Genomic DNA, 22,107 nt, shown 5'->3' with positions numbered 1-22,107 from the left:
TAATGTTTTAAGAAACTCATCAAGCCTGATTTGAAATGAACTCAATTTTGAGTTAAATATTTTTCGATGAAATTTGAAACATTTTCAAATGATGTAATGTTTTTTGAAACTCATCAAGCCTGATATGAAATGAACTCAATTTTGAGTTAAATATTTTTCAATGAAATTTGAAACATTTTCAAATGATGTAATGTTTTTTGAAACTCATCAAGCCTGATATGAAATGAACTCAATTTTGAGTTAAATATATTTCAATGAAATTTGAAACATTTTCAAATGATGTATTGTTTTATGAAACTCATCAAGCCTGATATGAAATGAACTCAATTTTGAGTTAAATATTTTTCAATGAAAATTGAAACATTTTCAGTTGATGTAATGTTTTATGAAACTCATCAAGCCTGATTTGAAATGAACTCAATTTTGAGTTAAATATTTTTCAATGAAAGTTGAAACATTTTTAAATGATAATGTTTGATGAAACTCATCAAGCCTGATATGAATTGAACTCAATTTTGAGTTAAATATTTTTCAATGAAATTTGAAACATTTTCAAATGATGTAATGTTTTATGAAACTCATCAAGCCTGATATTAAATGAACTCAATTTTGAATTAAATATCTTTGGACACCAAAGTTTTTTACGAGCTTTGTTTTAGTCGTCTTTGATGTCAGCTAATTGAGAATCACTTTTTTCAGTATTTGCCTTTGTTTAGAGCTTGCATTTTTTAGCAATAACTTGCATCGATTATATCAGCTAAATTTGCCAACATTATGAGAAAAAAAAATTAATAAAAGGGATAAAGTGCCCAACGTTATTCACTAGCTTATTTTGACCCTATATTTGAACCCTATTTTTACAGCATTAAAAGGCTGGCATAGCATATTAGAAAATAATAGCTTTTTGGCGTAACCAAATTTCTGAAATAAATTTATCAAAAATTGGTCAACTGTCTTGATAACTTTACATGAATACAGTTTTCTTCAATAACACAATTCTTTTTTTTTAGCACGGAAACGCTTCAAACTGTTACTGCATCTCAATACAATTTTCGCACACGTGCTTTTTCTAAAACGTAATATTTTTAAGTTATAACCAGCTAAGCAAAACTTATTACAATAATATTAAAACACATGTATATTCATATAGATTGATTAGATATAAATATTATACGTTAGAATTCAAAATAACAAAATCTGAGTTTAAGTACTGGTTTCTGTTTGCATTTTAACTAGTTTTGTTCTATTTTACCTTCCAGTGCGATGCGTAGGTTTATATACAGCTAAGATACCTACATAACGCCTTCTGTTAATTGTCATTTTGTTTTTATTATAACTAGCTAGTTAGTAATGGCGACTGCTGCAGAAATCCATCTTCCTGAAATTAATCCCCAATCCTCATCAATTGTCCAACAGGTAAGATTAACAAACAAATAACCCATAATTAAAAAACAAATTAATAATTAACAAATTAATAATTACTAATTAACAGTTCAGTAGCATCGATCTTCTGCCGAGATCGAAATATGAAACATTTTGAAGCTTGCAATTTTTGTAATTTTTTAAACGTTTTCTGATTTCTTTGTTGTCATTTTTATACCTTCTCAGCTCAAGTCGTCAATTAAACTTTTTTTCCCTTAAATCGACATTCGTGCAAAAAGTTTGACATTAAAATTTTTGGGTATGAAGACATTGACACCAGATCTAGCAAATCCGTTTTTATTGCAATTATGTTTTTTTTGAATTACCAAGCCATTTTTCTGTTTGTGCCGGAGTCCGCAGGGAGCGGGGGGGGGGGTAGTTGGGAGTGCGAAAATGGAAAATGGAAAAGATCTCTTAATCTCAATTTTTATTTTGTATAATTTTCAAATTTTTCATCAATGGGAGCATCGATTCTTGTTTTTGGGAAAATTTTGCACTTTGCAGTCGAATTTTGGTCCTGGTAAGATTTAATTCTGTGTGGATTACAGGCTCCTCAACAAGACTATCCAGTGCACTTGAGAGGGGGAGGAGGTTCTCAAGAGGACCCAGAAGACGACCCGGAAGAGTTTTCACCCCGGGCAGGTACACAGATTTTTCAAGTGCAAATATTTTTTGTGGAAAAATTAAAGCGCAGCTAAATTGTCGGATAGAAATATCGATAAAGATGGCAAGAATCTTAAATGAGTTTTTTCAGCGTTTCAAAAATTTGTAGCTGATAACATTTTAGCTGATATACACAGATATGCATATGGTCATTGGAAGATTTCAATGGTGACTATCATAGCAGTTTTGAATTAGCTATTGATTTTAGTTTTGAAAATGTTTGTCTTGCTAAAAATTTGTCTATGGCCCTGACAAACGTTATCCTCCGGGTCGAGAAAATTTCCGACAATTATGTAAGAAATGCGCTGAAATGCGCTTGTTTTTCAAAAATTTCAGCGCAAAAACCTTACATAATAATGCGCTGAATTGTGCTGAAGTGCACTGAAAGTTTCAGCGCATTTCAGCGCATTCAGCGCTTTTCTTACATAATTTCAGCGCATTCAGCGCACTTCTTGCAAAAAATGCGCTGAAACGGCGCTGACATCTCGACCCGGGCCTCTGATTTTGCTCACAAAAAATTTAAAAGTTTTTCGCTATAAGGTTGGGCTATAATTGTACCCAAATTTTGAGAAAACAGTCAGCCGAGTTTTTGCGTGACGTTGGGCTACAGCTTTGGCCAATTCACCGAATGGCTCTGTGAACCACTGAATTTTTTCTCTATTTAAAAATTCACGTGAATTGGTCTGTTCAGATGATGGGAAAGGGGCAGGTGCACTGTTGAACAGATATGACGTCGACCGATTCCGAAAGTCTTTCCTCAACATAATCTATGTGGCCATGCTCGAAGAAGGATACAACAAGTCGTACAAAGAGGTCAGTTAATGGTTCCGACACACGTTAGTGGGGAAGGAACTATATGCTCAACTGGTTTTTATTCAGTCACTTTTTGCCGATCCATATATTCCTCTGACAGAGTTGTGAGTTGTACTACTAGCAAGTTTGTCAAACGTAGAAAATCAAATTGAAAAGAGTTTTTAAATTTTGCCTTTTCCGCGGAGTTGCGGAGGTTTAAAGTTTTGCGAACATTATCCTCACTTGCGTTGTTTAATTCATAATTTTTTTTTGTAATTTTGCTTGAATTTTGATCATTTTTGTTAAGAAAATAAGATAAATCTCATCGACAAATTCTTTGGTTTTAGGTTTAGAGATAAATAAGAGTTGCTTAATTGTTCCAGCAACTCTTTTATGTATAATTTTGGCTAAGTTGTTGAAAACTAAGCGGTTCATCAATTTTTTTTTATCGAAACGCGGCACCAAATATGCATCCTTCGCTCATTTTATCTAAATTGACCAGCAGTGTAGACGTAAACGCTGCTGATTTGACCTTCGCTAACTCAGACGAGGGCTATTTTACTTAAAGTTACCAATTTTTTTTTCTGAAAAATCATTTTGGTGGCTTTTCGCTAATTTATATCAATATTCATCAAGTATACATCATACTTTCTTTATCGTAGCCAAAAATATCAATTGGGCAATTGATTGGACGAATTACATTTTTTGACTACTGCGCAGCGATAACACAGCAAGTATTGGTCTCATGATTGATTTTTATTCATGAAAGATAATTTGTATTGCATTTTTGTTTCTGTCTTTTTTTAAATTTTTTTAAAATCCCGATTGATAACAAATCTGCTTCCCTGTACCAGTTCAAATTCCACATCCTGTTCAATTTCAAATGAGGCGCAATGAATAAAAATATGTTTAAAGAGTAAAGCTCAAAGTTTTTATTGTTCCGAATTTGTGTTTTTCAAACTTTTAATAGATTCTTGAGTTCGTTCAAAGTTTATAATTAGTCAGAGGTCTAATTCGCAATCCGTGGAACCTTTTAAGAAGTTATTTAGAGCTTTAGAAATATATCTAATGGTTGTTCTCGAATACATCTGGATAATTATTTAAAATACTTAATTTGTTCCTGACATTTTGAATCTTTGTCAGATTAGATTTTTAACAATTTTTGGAACAATTACTTGATTAAACAGACGAGCAGCAATATCAAAAAAAGATTTGGTCTAATCGCAGAATTTTACATTCCCAATACTTTTCCGGTATTTTGCACCTCTGTCTTTTTTTAAACATTTGTTTGCCAATTTGTTCTTTTTTCATTTTATTTACCGATCAGAATGATTTACAATCAAAGCTTGGTTAATGACAGTTACAACATAGTTTTGGTTTAAAATTTTGTGTTCCGCTTGTTTTCGACGTTATTGTGTCCTCTTTTTACTTAGTCCCACTAAAGACTGGTCAAATTTCTTTCCCTAACAGTTAAAAGTTAATATAATCTGTTTTTTGAAAAATTAATATTGTTATGATTTTTTTAAAATTGAGTTCAAAATATTATTAAAGGCTTTTTTAGATTTTTAACTTTATTGTCTACTTGACGAGTGGTCTTTCGAGTAGGCTTTTAACTTGAGCCGTGTTAGTTTATAAATTAGTTCTGTTAATTTCTGACAAGGCTTTCGGGATAATTTTTGATCATGAAAAGTGTGAAGTCTCTCATTTTTAACCAAAATTTGGTGCAATTCTGCTGGGGCGTAAGCAACCACTTTAATTGGTAAAAGAGATAAAAGCAGATCATACAATCCGAACAAAAAATGATCCGGGCTTGCCACTAATTATAGAGGTTTATTAGAATTTGTAAAATATTTTTTAGTTAAACGTCAGTAGCCCATCAGAGCATAAACTGCAACGGTACAAGAAAACAAAAATTTTTAATGGCTTTCTTAGTAACGAGAAAGCTTATTTGTTGTGTTAAGCCTTGCTTTGCCGTTCCGCGGCAATATCAGGGGCGACCGTTGACTATGGAGACAAAATTTCATCAGAATTAAGTGAAGATTACATTTTGATGTTTTGATGATGATAAGTGAAGCATTACTGGTTATATTATAGATGAAATGTATTTAAAAGACAAAAAACGAACAAAGTGTTTAGAAATAACCAATAAATTGCCATAGTAATCAATACCATCTTCATGAAAATTCGCAATTGTGAAGCTGATACAATCAAAGCAAAACCTTAAGTGAAAAAATTTACGTGCATGAATGAAACCGCACATTTTAAACATAATGATTACTATGGCGATTTATTGGTCATTTTTGTTAAAACTTTCTTCGTTTTTTGTCCGTTAGATTTAGTTCATCTATAACATAACTATTAATGCTTGACTTATCAGCATCAAAACATCAAATTTTAACGAAAAATAGAAGTCAAATATCTTGGCATAGTTCTTGACAAAGAGTTAAAATTCATTGAACGCGTTCAAAATTTAATCAACAAAATGAATAATTTCGTAAGCTCTTTTTACCGCCTGAGGAAGATACTGACTTGCCAACAATTTCTCTTATTCTAAAAAAGTTCTGTACAGCCAATTATTCAATAAAACTGCATTGAATCTACTTGAATTCAAATTGAAGCATTTGTGTTTGGATTGAACAAGCATGATTCAGTTAGTAGCTTTAAAGAAAAGTTCCATATTTTAACAGTGAAAGAGCTTCTTTTGAAGGAATTACTGAAGCTACTAGAAAAGATCTTGAGACGCGAAGTTCATTTAGAAGAGAAAAATTTATTAAATCACGCCTGCTGAAATGCAATTTTTATCTAAAATGAATAAAGAGGCTAAACCAATGAAACCATCTAACAACAAAACTGGAAATAGCGCTAAATGAGAAAGTTTCCGGGTCAGGAAGTTTTTAAATGCAATGCGAAAGCTTGAACCTAATTATGCACAACACATAGTAGAGATAGAAAAACCCAGAAAATTTGTTTTCTTTTTTCCTGCGTTAGAAATCACATACAAGGTAATGCTGACTTGCTTTCGCCTTTCTATTAGGTTTTCCATTGTTTTTCGTCATACTGTCTCGTTTTTTGTTGGTTGTTAAAAAATTTTTTATGCTTCGATGCGACTAGATTTTTTCTTAAGTGCTTGTAACAGGTCACTGTTGATTGCTGATGAAAACTGATTCAAGGCATCACTCGACTAGGCTATATAAATCTTCTGATGTCCTCTCATTTTTCAGTCATCTGTTTGTATTAATAACAATAACATGTCCTTAGATTTGAAAACCGAAGTTATTATTAATTTTGCTTGCCTTCCTCTAATGACCGATAAAAAAATTTCAGCTGTTCAATTTGGTGACCAACCAAGTGACGAGACGTGAACGAGCCGGACCCAACTCATTCATCTGGTTCCGACCACTTCTGAGAGACAACAGGAACCACCTCGAGACCCTGAGCTACTTCCTGTGTCGATGTGAGGAAGCCGAAAGAGTGGGCAACCTGAACAAAATGTATGCTGAGAGGTTGATGTTGGCCGAATACTTCAAAGAGCAGAAAAATGGCGAATTGGCAACACATTTTTACCAGTAATTGTCAAAATTTTAAACACGTTTAATAGTTTGACACCAATTTTTAAGGTAACCAAATATAAGCAGGCTTATTACCATTGAAGCACACCCCCCTCCAAATAAATCATAGTCTCCATTACACACTATAGCATATTTGGGGTGTTGTATGTGCTATATGCCCAATAAACTTGGGCGGGAGTATAATGAGCTATCATTATCAGCTTTTAATAACAATTTTCCATATTGTCCACACAATTTTGTTAAAAGTTTATTATTCTTATTAATTTATTAGCCGACAATTTATTGTAAAATGGTAAAGAAATGAAGGTTATTTTTATGAGTTGTTCAAAATACTTCAGATTGTAGTTGACAGCCATTTGAACTAGTAGATATAGAGCTTGGTTTCAATTTTTTCAAATTTCCGAAGTCAAGTCATCCGCAGGATGCCAAATTACGGATCGATCGTTGATTCCTTCAATCAAAATAATTGATAAAAATCTTCGAAATCCCTTAGCTCTAGCCACGAGGTAAATATACAATTAAAAATACTACTTCTTACATTAGCTTCCAAAAAATTTTCCCAGTTAAAATTAGAATAAAAGGAAAGATTTTGTAAGTTTGAAATGTATGATGGAACGCTCTGTACCCTTAATTATTGTATACTTAGTATTAGTTAACTTTTCACGACTATTGATAAAATTTATCTTCAGGTCCTGTCTGCGTATAAGCAATGACATAGATGACGATGGTCTGACTCACGCGCAAGCCAACTGTCTGATGGGAGACGATGTCTTTTCCAGAGGTCACACTGAGGAAGCACTGGAGTACTTCGAAAACTATTACTCTCTCTGCAGGTATTTAAGGATATATTCTGTTTGCCCCCCCCCCAGATTAGTGGGCTTACATTTTTTACGCCCCCAGGCGAACGTGCTATTTTTTTACATAGTAACATGCTATATAACAACATATTATTTGTAACGGGGGCCCGGGTTGACCACCATACACCGATCTTAGATACCATATCAAAGTCATATATGGAGTGTATGGCTTCTTAGATACCATATCCAACACCATGCAAAAATTTAAAAGTACTCTAAAACGAAGTGTTTTGGCTTGCTATAAAAAACTCTAAAGGCAATATTGCATTTGGATACGGCATTAATTTTTTTTTCAATGGTTTCTTAGATAACATATCCAAGACCATAGACTTTTATGGCCCATCCAAGATCATAACCCCTTTTATCGTGGAACCTCATTTCTTTTGCTCAAAGACGCTTTTGGCAACATCTCATGGGAGTTGCCGACGAAAAAATGGAGATCTAAAACTTACTCATGAAAAAAAATTATGGTGTCTTGGATACCATATCCAAGACCATATACTTTTATGGCCCATCCAAGATCATAAGCACTTTTTTTCGCGGAAACTTATTTTTTTAACTCAAAGAAGTTTTTCGCAACATCTGTGAAGGCTTCCGAAGAAACAATTGCGATCTAAAACTTACTCATGAAAAAAAATTGTGGTGTTTTGGATATCATATCCATGACCATAGACTGTTATGGGCCATACAAGATCATCAAGCGTTTTTGTGCAACTTCCTTTTTTGCCACCAAAAAACGTTTCCCAAAACAAAAAAGAGATTACAGACGTCACACCAGAAAGGCTGCGGACGTTTCCGCAAGACAATTTTTTTGACTAGACAACATCATTGCTTCCTTCTGCTGTAAGGTTCTTTTAGGTTTTTTAATTTCGATGATATAACAATTTGTTGTATTTTGTGGATTGGGAAAAAAGCTATACAGGCTGCAAAAAACATCTAAAGCCGACGTATGCGGTCTCAAACCTCTGAGAAAAGTCTTTTGGCGTTTTGTCATGATGGTCTTTGATAAGATTGCCAGAACATCATAAATAAATTTTTTCTGTTTTTCTTCTAAAAAAATTTGTTTTTTTTTCATTTTTTTAATGTTGCCTCAAAGTTTTCCGAGATCAGCGTGATCTGCCACTCTTGTAGAGTACTTTTTGGTGCATTATAATTTTTCTAGTTTAAAGCTAATCATTTTGTTTGTTTTTGTCTAAGTTAATTAGAAGTAGTTCTAAAGAGTTTATCTGCATTTATCATTATTTACATGGATGATTTGGGCGAAAGAACTCTTATAACTAGAAAAGCAATGTAAACGTTTATGGTAGCATAAAACCGATATAGAATACCGAAATCCAAGATCATACAACTTAACATTTAGTTGCTGTGTTTTTGGCAAATTTCCTGATTCTTAGAAACCATAACAAAGTTCATATATGGTGTCTTAAATACCATATCAAAGAACATAGTGATTTCTTAGAAACCATATCCAAGATCATACAGTTTAACATTTGTGATAATGGATTGAAAAGCCTTGGTTTGGTTGCAGTGTTTAACATTTTTGCTGAATCTTAGAAACCATATCCAAGATCATATATGGTGTCTGAAGTTCCACATCTAAGACCTTTATGGCTTCCTGGATACGATATCCAAGACCATATAATGTTCCATCGGAAAACGATCGAAAACGTGCTGCTCTGTCTAAATTACCAATTTCATGTAAAATCTTGAAAATCATACCAAAGATCATTTATGGCTTCTTGGAAACCATAGCAAGATCCTGCAAGAAATTTTGCTTAGACTTGTATGGAACCATATATGGTCTTCGATATGGTATCTAAGAAGGGTCATCCCCGGGGGGGGGGGTTGGCGTAAGAAACACGGGGGGGGGGGCAAAACAGAATAGATCCGTATTTCATTACAGTCTTGCAGCAGATTTAGGGTTATCGGAAATTAGAGGAGACATCACTCCGACAGGTCCATTGACTTATTTGATGTTCTCTTCAAATACACATAACTTCTTGATTGTAAATTAATTATGTAATCATTAAGTCAATTACTTGATATGTATTTGGAAAAATTTATTATTATTATTATTATTATTAAATAGGATTTTACTTACCAAAATTGCTTTTAATTATTTCATGATCGTTTTAATCCCCATGCTGATCAGATTTGACCATAATAATAAATAAGAGCAACACTCTCATTTCCCTTATATGGTTATAAATGCTCAAAGGCGGGAAAAATATATATTTCAGCGAAATCAGTTTAGTTGTGCTTTCACCCATGTATTAAGATTATAAAAATGTATTCTTCTACAAAATTTCGAGCAAATTAACGCTCCTCTTAAATGTGCCACTAACTCCATAGCAACAAAATTGACCTGGCAATTGGTTTGAAGTTGGTCAAACCACAGAATTTGAGTTTTTGAAAAGGTCCAGGATCCAATAGATCTGATGTGATAGAATGCAGGAGCGAGTTAAAGCCGCCGTACCCCCACCCATTTTGACACCCCACTCCTCCAACCTTTCCTCGAGAGTTCTCAACTCAAAAAAAATTTACGGTATCAGCACGCGCTGAGTTTTATTTTACGTGCCTTTTTTGGTAAGAAAACCTGTCTTTTCTCTATTTCAATTTGGTGAAAACAACCCAAAACTCATGGAAGCAGTTAATCGTTCTGATTGTATATAATTCAATTTCTAATCAGGCAACTTGAATTTCTAAGGTTTTTTTTACACAAAATGTCCGTTTTTGACATTTTCTCAGTCTTGGGAAATTTATAATTGAATTAAATGATCGTTCTTTTTCTTGTTTTTTTTTGAAAATATTCATATAAATAAAGAGAAGAAAAGCTATGAAGTTCACATGCTTTATGTTGAACACAGACAAAAACACCAAATATTTTCAAAATTGAACGCACAATAATATAAAACAACTCAACTCAACAACTTTTTTTACTAATTGGCATCGTCTTCAGTTAAATCAAAACTATGGTACTTACCACATTCTATAACAATACTCAGAATACTGATCAAAACACGATCAATTCTCAGGTTATTGGACTACTTATATGGGTTTCTTGAAATGGGAAGGCAGAGAAAACAGCGTCATTTGACTCTCATCGCGATTGCAACAATTTCTTAACTTAAGCCACAGTTTTGGTGATCTGACTACAAGTTTATGTTATTCTTCTATCACCCTTGTTGCTGAACAAACAAGAACCTAAACTCACAGTCTAATAAGGAAGCAGTACTATACTACTAACACTGTTTGAGATTTTTTATGGTGCTAATAAGGTATTATCATGACATTATGCTTTTTTTCATACATTGAAAAGACATAAAAAAAATCTAAATTTTGTTCCTTTTACAGGGACAGCCCAGAATGGAGCAACAATGATGGTGTGAGTTTGGTCCAAGATGCGTGTGTTAAACTCCTGCAAGTGTATCTAAAGATTGGAGACGAGTGTCTGGTTAAAGGTAGACATTTGTTCGATTTAAATTAATGCACAGAATTAGTGTTAATAATTATGTCCATTCCTTTTGTCAGCCCACATCGTAACAACCGTTTAAACGTGAGAGTTTCTCAAAAAATATAAATATTTATAGGGGTTGCCTTTTTTTCATTCTGCGACAAAGAATTTCTCATAAATTTAAGAAAATGAGCTGCGTTAATCAACGGAGTAAACGGATTAAATCTTATCGAGGACCAACAATTCAAATTAACTGATCTCAGTTAGATCGGAAAACATTTTTTGGGAAACAATAACATTCCTCAATCCGATTTGGTATAAATATTTATTTTGTACCATGAAGGCCGTACGAAGGTGCAGCATTCGGTCTTTCATCGAAAATTTTCACGGTTGAAATTTGTTTGTGAGACAATATGATGCTGCATACATCAGCGTGTATAATATTCATGAGGTTAATAGCATGGAGGTCAAGGTCGCGCACCGAAGTGACCCGCGATTTAACAGTCGCAAACCAAAAACTCTACTGAAATTAAAATGTCGATTCAGGCAAAAAACACTAATTGGCTCAATCAATTTTGCTTGTACCACGTCATCATTGACCACCCATCAATCAAACAGAGAATTAGACTTTATCCCTCATCAAGTTCTAACTATAACTTACGTCGCTTCCCAGAAATTGATCAAAATCAAAATTTGTACTCAATCCTGTGAACAGTTAAATGATCATTGATGTTAGGAAATGAGACATAGAGTCAATGTACGAACAGCTGCAACAAAGAAAACAACCCAGCTTTTATTTTTGTTAATCATGCAAATTTGTTTTTGATAATTGATTGAAAGATATTTATATAAAATATATTTTTTATTCCATCTTTATAAAAATTTATAAGAAGAGAAGTTTACTGAGTTCATCTAACATGTGTGTGTGTGTTTGTGTGTGTGTGTGTGTGTGTGTTTGTGTGTGTGTGTGTGTGTGTGTGTATGTGAAAACAGTAAAGCTATTTAGAAGCTCAAAGTTGTTCAGATCTGTAAAAATGTCTGACGTTGATAATACTTTCTTATGAAATTTCACCTCTAAATTCAAAGCTACTCTTAAGCGAATCAGCACTTTAATCTATGAAAATTGCGGGCGTTTTGCGATAAAAAAAATTTTAGCGATTTTTTTCTACCGCCCTTATTAATCTTAATCGTTATTTTTATTTTGCTGTGAATTAAACCTTAACAAAAGCTGGTGATTACTTCGAAGTCAAGAATCACTTGAATTGCAATTTTTGAAAGTAGAAGCTTCTCAGTTATCCTCAACGTACGTTATCTATAGCTTCAATTCAGCAGCTGATCTTAGAATGTTTATTCCTGATAGAAAATCGAGGGAAAAAATTGCAAATTGTGCGTAATATAAGAATGACATTTGTGATATATTAGTACACTTTTTCTTAATTAAATCTTTCATTTGTGGCGCAATCCTTTTAATTTCATCTTAATCTTAATTTATTTCAATTTGCTCTTTATAAGCTTAATCTTAGTTTTAGTTCATGATTTGAAGATTATTTAGTAATTGTTCAGCTTTCCAAACTTGTTGACATGAATCATTATCTGTACACGCAGACATTTTCCTGATTTTTGCCGCAGTTTTCTAATGTTGCTCTTGTGCATAATTTTTTAGTATGATCAAATTGGTGATCGCTTTCCGCTTTTATTTCATGTTTTGTTCTCAAATAATTCAACTCAATGTTCAGTTGATTCTCTTTCCATCAAACATTTGCTCCGCAAATCAGCTTAAATCAAGCTACACTAAATTTTTAGTCTTTCACTCAGCGAATCGTTTAGACTAAACAGACGCTTGTAACCGCGGCGCAAATACCTCAAAATTGGCCTCAAAAACGAAATTTCAAAAAACATAAAAATACGCGATATTGCAACGCGAAATCACTCAGTCTCCAGCACAAAAAAAAATTGAGAAGAATTACAATTCAGTGCAGAAAGAAGTCCTGTACGGCATGGCGCATTCAACAACTCGAGAATTCCGAAAAATTCCTATATTCATCGAGCCCTATTGGGAACGAGCAACTACATCCGATGGTAGAAATGGCAAATACTAGTTAAATTTGCATAATTTGCACGCGAAAACATTACAATGGACAAAGTTCTTGAGCCAAAACCTACACGAGTCAAAATTTCAAGTAAAGCAAATAACAAGGCACCCATCGAGAAGGCAACAGATTACACGGAAAAAGAGATGCAAATACGCAATATTCAGCTCAAACAACAGTGGGAACTCAAATGACAAAAAAAACTACGGAAGAAGCAATTTTTTGCAGGGAACGTCCGTGGACGTTGTGTAAACAAATTGTGTATCTTTTTTTCCTCAGTACAGAAGCAGAAGAACAAAGACTGCTAGCAGAAAAATTTTTCCACGACAACATCTACGATGTCCCAATGCTCAAATTGTGGGAAACGTTGGAAAATGATTTGATCCGACCCCGCAACATAACATTTGACCGTAATGTCTACTTTAGAAAACAAAAAAAGTGAGACAGTTGAACATTTCTTTAGCACTATAAAAGAACTAGCTCAAAAGTTAAATTTTGAAAACTGTGAAGAGGACATAATAAGAGACATCTTTATAACGAATAAGTTAGATGATGATTATGTTCAACGAGAGCTACTACGTTATACAGTCGGAACCGGGGAGAGCTCTCAGCTTTGCGGTAAAAATGGAAACGCGAAATCAAAGGCAACAACGATTTTACTCTAACAATACAAGTGGTGCAAGTTTTGTTGAACAATTCAATCGGTTTCGCCGCACGAACGCACAACCACAGCAAAGAGGCAAAAGTTCCTAAAACCGCGAACCCACTGGACTCAGCAGGAGTTCTGTACAGAATTGGACACTCAACCACCATCATGTGAGCATTACCAGGATAAGAAGTGCAAATACTGTGGTCTCCTCGATCACTTCGCTAAGATATTTCGGAGTAAAACCAAACACACACTAAATTACACAAAAAGGTAATCCAGTGAACAATCTAGAAATTCACGAAAAATCAGATCACTCAGAAGATCGAATTGTAGATTTCATTAATTACAGGGAACAGCACCGTCCCAAATTTGATTCTTCTGATGACAATTATGTTGCAATGCTTGAACAAATAACTCGAATGGTATCGCACCACTAAACATGAACATTACAACTGGCAACACAAAAAGTAAATTGTTTCTTGATTCTGGGAGTGGATGTGCCATATTGAATCTGTCACTCGCGAAACACAATAGTTTTAAAGTCTTTTTCAAATGACACAGGGAGAAATCTGGGAACATTGAAAATACCAATCAGATTTAACGATTGGCAATTTTTTTAAGCAAAAGTTACCGTAATAGCAGATGGATTTAAATTTATTCTGTGATACGATGTATTCAATCAACTAAACATAACAATCATGCAATAACTTTGCCCTAACATCCAGAATAATGATACTGACCAGCAATGTACAATTAAAAAATTCAATAGCGAAATAATTTCAGGATTTAATAAGAAGGGTCGGCAAAACAAAACGTCATACACACTAAATTCAAAACTATCAAGTCCCACACCAGGATAGACAAAAATTATCAGTTCATCTACAACCAAAAGTCAAAATTAAACTTAAAAAATCATTAAACGAAGGTCATATTGAAAAACTGTCGAACTGTTCAGACCAATATTTCTTTTCACTTATCGTCATCACAGTTAAAAAGGATCAATCAATTCAAAGATTTTAAATAAATCCATCCACAACAACAAGTAGCAAAATGCCTACCATCAACTCTTGAGTTCAAACGCTTTCACAAACTCTATCAAACGCGCCGCAAGAGATAGCATACTTCACGACGGTGTAATGGGCCAGTCCGCGTAATGGCTCAGGACCAGTCGGTGTAATGGTTAGCACACTAGGCTTGCAAGTAAGAAATGCTGTTTCGGGTCCAGTTTTGGTCAAATTTCAAATAAGTTGCTCTGTATAGCCCCTTATCATTTCCCTTATTTCGGAGGTCGCTCTAAGAAAATACAGTCGTTAAGTATGAGTTTTATTTGGTTTTAATCGGTTTTTAGTCGGCTTTAATTGTGAGGGTTTCCCAAGAGTCGAACAAAAATAGTCATGTAATTAAGGCCGGGAAACATTCTCGAAATAGGCTTATTTCCGGACTTATTAGCATTTCTTTACCCGGGTCGATTTGTCACACGACAAAATTTTTTGCAAAAATTTGCTGCTATATTTACCGAAAAATTTTAACCCATTCAGTATTGATTTAAAATGAGGTAAGAATAGCTGTGAATGCGAAGAAAAAAATCGCCGCTAGGTCCTAATTGCAAATCTTTGCCTCTCCGATTACCTTGCATTTGTTCGGGAAAACTTCGACCTTCTCCCAGTTTGAGGTCAATCAGACCAATTGGTATGCTTTACCTCAAACTGGGTGATGACAAAATAATGCAAACATCTGTTTCAGATGACCAGAAGACAGCTGTTGCCTACTACAGAAAAGCGGATGAGTTTGCAGCTGCGAGTGGAATGCCAGACCAGGAAGCACACACTGGGTATAAACTGGCACTCAGTCTCATGCACATTGGATCTTACACTGAAGCCATTGAGAAGTTCAAAAAGTACAGAGACAAATGCTATGAGATTAGAGACTATGAAGGTAAAATTCAGCACTGAATCAGTAAATTCTCATGATTTTTTCTTTTTCAAGAATTCTGGACAGGGCATTTCATAGCCTGATAATTTTCAATTTCAGAAACCGTTTATGATTTTTTTAATTTCTCAGACTGAAAAATTGACTAGGCTTGGTCTTCACATATAAGTTGATATAAGGCAACCACGCTCGACCAAAAATGACAGAAAGATTTTCCTTAATTTCACTTTTATTGAGTTTCATTTGGAGAACCAGTGGTATAAGGTTTCTATTTTTGCACTCTTTCTACTCTTTCCCCCGTTTTGTTTGTGGAAAATATTCGGCCCGGGTGACATTGAACTTCAGTGGAGATATTTTTCTTTCGGTTATGATAATTTCTTATGAACTCCAATTGATCGTTAAATGCCTGGGCTATTTCAGTTGGGGCTTATTTCTGCGGGGTTGTATCTTTTTGGGGTTTTGTCTATTTAAAATAAACTTGTTTTTTTTTTCCTGTTTTTTTTCTCGAAACCGTAGACACTATATCTATTTTTGACATTTTATACTTGTTTTTATACTATGCTTAGAACACTGAAAAATGCCAAATAACAAAGGGGGTCGACAATTACAAATTTTAGATTGCTTGAAGGGCTTCAAATGAACGGAAGACCAGCTTATCTTTTCCGTGAAAATGAAATGTTTTTGGTTCTAGATTTTTAACCAAAACATTGATAAAATAAATTGTTCCTACTATCTATTTTTTTTCGCTTAGTTGACTTTGGCGGGGTTCTGTTTTATGTTTAGCAGAACATGGACCATCTGATCGTAATTGAAATATTCTGCAAAAAACAAAAACTCATATATTACTTTTGTCCCGAAAAAATTTAACCGACAATTAACCTGTATTTCATGGCTATGGTCACCGACAGATCATCATTACGTGGCCAATTTCCGATATCTCGAGTTTATATATATATATATATATATATATATATATATATATATATATATACTCAATTTTGTCACGTATTTTTACAACCCGTACTGTAAGATTAGAGGTGTAGGCGGGTTCAAAACTAGTTACCCTAGGCATATTTAGTTCAAATTTGCTTCAAAATTTGATATCTTTGTGCTCCTGTTCCACGATTTTCAGGAAAATGTAAAAACTATGGTCAAAAATGGGTAACTAATGTTCAGAAATGTCCCTCTGGATATTAATTGGGATTAAGAACACAATAAGCATTCTTGCAATTACCCATAGAGCTTTATGGAATTTATCCATGAATGCTCTACAAAAATTATAAGCCTTTTTTTATGAGATATAAGTAAAGTTTTACCACCTTTTGCTTAACTATTTTATGAAACGGGAAAGTTGCGACAAAATATTTGAAAACTATTTGAAAGTTGTCTTTTCATACATTGGCTACAATCAACAGTTTTAATGAATCACATATCAGCAGCCCATTTATTTTTTCAATCCATGCAATGGATCTAAACTATTATAAACTAAAATTATTATAACTAAATTTAATTTTAGGAGTTGGCAAAGCCGTGGACAACATATCAAAAGCCCTGGTCAGACAAGGTCGCAAAAAAGACGCAATCGCATATTTATCCCAATATGCAAACGAGGCAAAAAGCAGCGGACATTTGGTCTCTTACAGCGAAGCTTGCGCCTCATTGGCTGAAATCCACAACAACATCGGAAACTTCACAGAAGCTTTCGACCAATCAGAAGAGAGCTTTAACACCCTACGAGAAGCAACCGATAGCCAAGTGAGTTCGAGTTTTGACACCATTATGACACAGTTCGGAATTTGTCGAGGGAACGAAATCGCCTTTTCCATGTTCAATATCATTGAGAACCAAGACAAAGCATCAATTGCAGATATGATTTCATGGAAAAATGGGCGAATTTTGCCAGATTTCCAGAAGTATGATTCGGAAAAGAAAGTTAAAACCCCGGCGGCCAGAGCAACCAAAAAGGAAAAGTCGAACGTTGAATTTTTGAACCGAGAAACTTCAAACCCATTTGAGTTGAATGAAATTCGAAGTGCCACTCAGAAAGCCAGCAAAGACGACGAAGGGAACGAACCAGACACTGAACATCCAGAAGAAGAAAACAATGAAGAAAATTAAGTACAATAAGATAATTGTTCTAATTCGATCCCGGGTCGAGGTTTGGTCAAAAAATAATGTAAGATTAGCGGTTATTAGCGGTGAAAAAAAAGTTTTTTCACCGCAAAGCGCCCGCATCTTTTAGCGTTCAATGCGTTCATAGCGGTGAATTTTTGTAAGATTAGCGATTAATTTAGCGGTGAATTTTTGTAAGATTAGCGATTTTAGCGGTGAAAAAGAGGACGAGTACTCATTAACTTACAAGACAGAGTCAACACTGAAATTCAAAGATTGCCTATAGAAGGACACATAGATTGAGATCAATATTTTATAATACATCTAAGTTGAAAAGTACGAAAACAGTTATCCTCAGAGATGGCTAAAATTAAAACATCTTTGTTTATTATGCTCATCTTTTATCCGTAAGCTGACTGTCTATCCGTTAGGTGATCCTCTATGGACAGCGTGTTCGACATAACTTATAGTATTATATCTTTTTTAATATTAGGAGGTTGCTGATCATTCAGCACTACCCTTGCATGTTTTTAATACATCTCTTCCAATGATGAAAAATTGTAAGATTAGCGGTGAATTGTGCGGTGAATTTTTGTAAGAATTGCGATTTTTAGCGGTGAAAAATTTTTTTTCACCGCATAAGCGGTGAAAAAATTTTTTTCACCGCTTAAAACTTTTTTTTCACCGCATTGATCGCATTGAGCGCTAATCTTACACTTTTTACTCAAATTCACCGCAAATCTTACATCTTTTAGCGATTTTTAGCGGTGACACCTCGACCCGGGATTTTAAATTTAGGTTTTGAATATATTCTTCGTATATATATATATACCGAGCATTTGGATGTTGATTTTGCACTACTTTTGTTAGTGGCACAAAATGTTCCCACATTCATCAGAGGCTGAGGTCCCAGACGGAGTCAAGTATCTCCAGACCAAAGATGAACGCACAAGGGGGTGGCATGGGGGGGGGTGGGGGGGGGGCTGTGCGTTCAAAAATGCATAGTCTTGAAATATAGAAAAACGCACGAAAGTCTGGACATGTAAAAACTCAATAATTTTTGCAGCCCTGTTAAAAAAACTAACAGCTATCAGATGACTTATAGTGTTGTTTCTCCAGAGTACACATTCAAGTGCAGCTTTCAGGGTAGAAAACTAAAAACTCAATTGAGTTAAAAACAAATAGCAAAAAACCGAACGCGGAAATAATTGCACTCAGTCTTTAAGAAAGAAGAAGCCAAAAACTGAACCTGGCGTATTCAAATGAAAGCGGCTCGATTAGTTGGCTAGCATCGTAGAGATGGCGTGACAGAAAAGTTTCGATTTCAAGTGAAAGCTGAGCTTTTAGTTGATGCAATTGGGCGACGTCAAAGAATAGAAGGATAGGAGTAATTATGCTGCTTGCCAGCCGAGAAATAACACTGACCGTGCAATTTCTCTTGACGAAAATTTTCTTATTAATAAAATGCAATTCATCTACATTATAACTGAAATCTTTAGCCCAATTGGTTGTAGTATGTGAATTAGTCCTAGACGCCATACAGCATCAAATGCTTTTCCGACATTTAAGCGAACTAAACCAACCAATTTTGTCAAATAGAAGGCTTCACTAAAGTGCTGTGTGAGTTTCATATAGATTTTTGTGGTGCAGCGGTGTTTTTGTGCACGGTATGTGCTCCGGGTTTTACTGAATACATTTTGACTGTCGTAATGTTCTCTAACGATGTTTTTCTCAAAAAGTAAACAAATTTGGTAGAGTAAATGGTAGGACTAACAGAACAAAGTTTTTGGACTTTGCTATGTCTTTGCCATGTTTAGGTGTTATTCTGATCTGAGATTATTTGCACATTATTGAAACATACGAGTTTCTTCGAGCTAAATATGAGGAGACAAGCAAGGACTCTCACATTCTTAGTTATCTTTTGAGGAGTTTGTTGCAAATTGTATCTGTCCCATTGCATGCTGTTCTTATTTTTTTTACAAAATATCTAACAAGGTTCCATGAAAACTTGATCTGTCCCATGGCATGCTCTTCTCGTTTCATACAAGATTTCATCGAAAAAGATTTCATCAAATTTAAATTCTCTAGGTCTTGTGCTATAGATGATATCTCGAGTTGAAAAAAAATCAGATTCATGCCTTGTTGGCCATAATGTTTGCCCAAAACATTTTCTGCATTTTTTTCTGGTTTAAGCAAAACTTTTAAAACGAAATGAATGAATTCGGCTATAGTCTATTAAATAAATTTTTTACTTTTTGCAGCTTGTTTGACTTTGAAGACAGAACATTCTGAGCAGGAACGCACAAATGTCTGAACATAGGCGCACGTAAACATGGTGCACCCCCAATGATCTAGACCTGAACGAACACAAGCCTGGTGTAAGAGATAGAGTCAGAACATAAGTTCATTACGTTTGGTGCGTTATGGACCCAGAAACCTTCCGGCTGATGCTGTGTGGACATACTGTTTTCCGTCCATTACAATAACGTGGATTTTTTTAGTTTAAAATTTTTCTCAGTTGAAAAATATGACCCGGCAATAGAAAAAAAAATGTTACTGAACTTAATCTTTACTCATAAGTTTGGTTCCTCCACTTCATAACGGAGATTTACGATTTATTTCATTGAAAGAATTGATACAATCTTATAAGTTTTTGAATACACGTTGACTAGAATAATATTTACTGTGAGTCATCATGCATACGAAATTTTTGTTTCCTTTGCGCACATTCTTAATTTGAACTAGTTAAAAATCTTGAGCTGATGGTTAAAAAAAATTTATTAAATGCCTGATGCAAAAACATTAAAAAGGGATATACAGTCTCAACAGACGAGGAACTTCTCGCCCCAAAAATAAAAAGAGTCAAAATTGTTGTCAATATTTCTGATAGGTTTCAAAAGGACGTTTTATCACTCCTCAAAAATAAAGTTATTGGAGCAATAAAACGGTGACTTATTGCAAAATATTATAAACCAGAACAGCAAAGCAAAAAAAGAGAAAAATTTAGAAAATTTTCAAATTGCAAAACAGTGCATTTATTTGCACATTATTTTCACATTAATGAAACATTTGACTTTCTTCAGGCTAAATATGAGGAGACAAGCAAGGGTTGTCAGATTCTTAGTTATTCCTTAAAGGAGTTGGTTGCAAACATTATCTGGCCCATTGCATGCTGTTCCTATTTTTGACAAAATATCTAACAAGATTTAATGCAAACTTGAACTGGCCCATGGCATGCTCTTCTCGTTTCATAAAAGATTATGACGATAGCTCGAGCTGAAAAAAATAAGATTCACGCCTTGTTACCCATAATATTAGCCCAAAAAAGTTTTGCATTTTATTCTAATTTAAGAAAAAGTTTTAAAAAACTCTGCTAACCAATTAAAATTTGGGAGGTCGTATTTACGAAATTAATGAATTCGGCTATAGTCTATTATATAAAAATGCGCACGTCATACTGAGCAGGAACGCACGACCGCCTAAAATTGAACATACAAAGTCTGGCGAATGCCCGAAAGTGTTAGGAACGCACAAAATCTGAACATAAAAGCACGAAAACATGGTGCACATCCAAAAATCTAGACCAGAACGAACAGAAGCCTGGTGAACGAAAGAAAATCAGAGAAAGAAATCTTTTGATTTGACATGTTTTGGAAGTAGAAATTTTCCGTCTCATGCTATCTGGACATACTTTTTTCTGTCCGTCACATGAACCAGCGTTTTTTATTTTAAAAATTTTTAAATTGAAATATATGGACCGGTAACAAAAAGAAATGTTACTGAACTTAATCTTTACTTGTAAATTTTCTTCCTCCACTTCTTATCTAAAATTTATAATTTATTTCGTTAAAAGAGTTGATACAATCTTATAGAGCTTTGAATACATTTAGACTACAATGATAATTTTTGTGGGTCATCGTGCATACGGAATTTTTGTTTTACTTGCCCATGTTCTAAATCTGAAATGATTAAAAACCTTGGGCTGCTGGTTAAAAGGAAATCATTACATGCATGGTGCAAAAACAACCAAAATGAGATGAACAATCTCAACAGACGAAGAGCTTCTCTTCCCAAAATTAAAAAGAATTTAATTATTGTCACCATTTGAGATAGGTTTCAAAAAGGCGTTACTTCACACTTCAAAAACAAATTTGTTAGAGCAAAAAAACGGCGACTCAATGCAAATTATTTTAAATGACAACAGCACCGAAAAAAATTAGAGATAAACAAAATTGAAACAATTTTCATGTTGACAATTGAGCTGTGCAGATATAAGAGGTAAATCTGCAAAAATTGGAAACAATTTTTGCACAAAAACACAATTTTTGCATTATAATTTCTTCTAATGTCTTCAATAATATCCAGAAATCAAACCCGGTAAAAAATTGTCCTCATCACAAGTCAATGATTTTTACATAAACACAAATGAATTCTATTTATGCTATGCCTTTCGATTGATTTCTAAAAAATTTGCAGAGCACAACCATATTGGGTTACCTTTTCGACCCCTAGAAAAATTCTGTGTGCTAATATTTTTTGTACTGAAGTTTTTGCACTGATAGTGAGTATA

The 22,107-nt window shown here is 34.2% G+C and overlaps 1 protein-coding gene across 1 annotated transcript; it reads left to right on the top strand.

Annotated features, from left to right (window-relative positions):
* The first annotated feature begins 1,122 nt into the window (after positions 1-1,122).
* LOC142346028 (tetratricopeptide repeat protein 29-like) lies at positions 1,123-17,670 on the top strand. The gene is made up of 8 exons (XM_075398507.1): positions 1,123-1,416; positions 1,971-2,064; positions 2,777-2,898; positions 6,202-6,443; positions 7,136-7,279; positions 10,658-10,764; positions 15,240-15,431; positions 16,942-17,670. The coding sequence occupies exons 1-8, from the start codon at positions 1,351-1,353 to the stop codon at positions 17,541-17,543; spliced, it is 1,569 nt and encodes a 522-aa protein (XP_075254622.1). The 5' UTR covers positions 1,123-1,350; the 3' UTR covers positions 17,544-17,670.
* Positions 17,671-22,107: the final 4,437 nt, after the last annotated feature.

The sequence above is a fragment of the Convolutriloba macropyga genome, chromosome 9, assembly GCF_964194025.1.
Source record: "Convolutriloba macropyga chromosome 9, txConMacr16.3, whole genome shotgun sequence".
Lineage (NCBI taxonomy): Eukaryota > Metazoa > Xenacoelomorpha > Acoela > Convolutidae > Convolutriloba > Convolutriloba macropyga.
The sequence above is the reverse complement of the archived record's forward strand: the minus strand, read 5'-3'. Positions and strand labels throughout refer to the sequence as shown.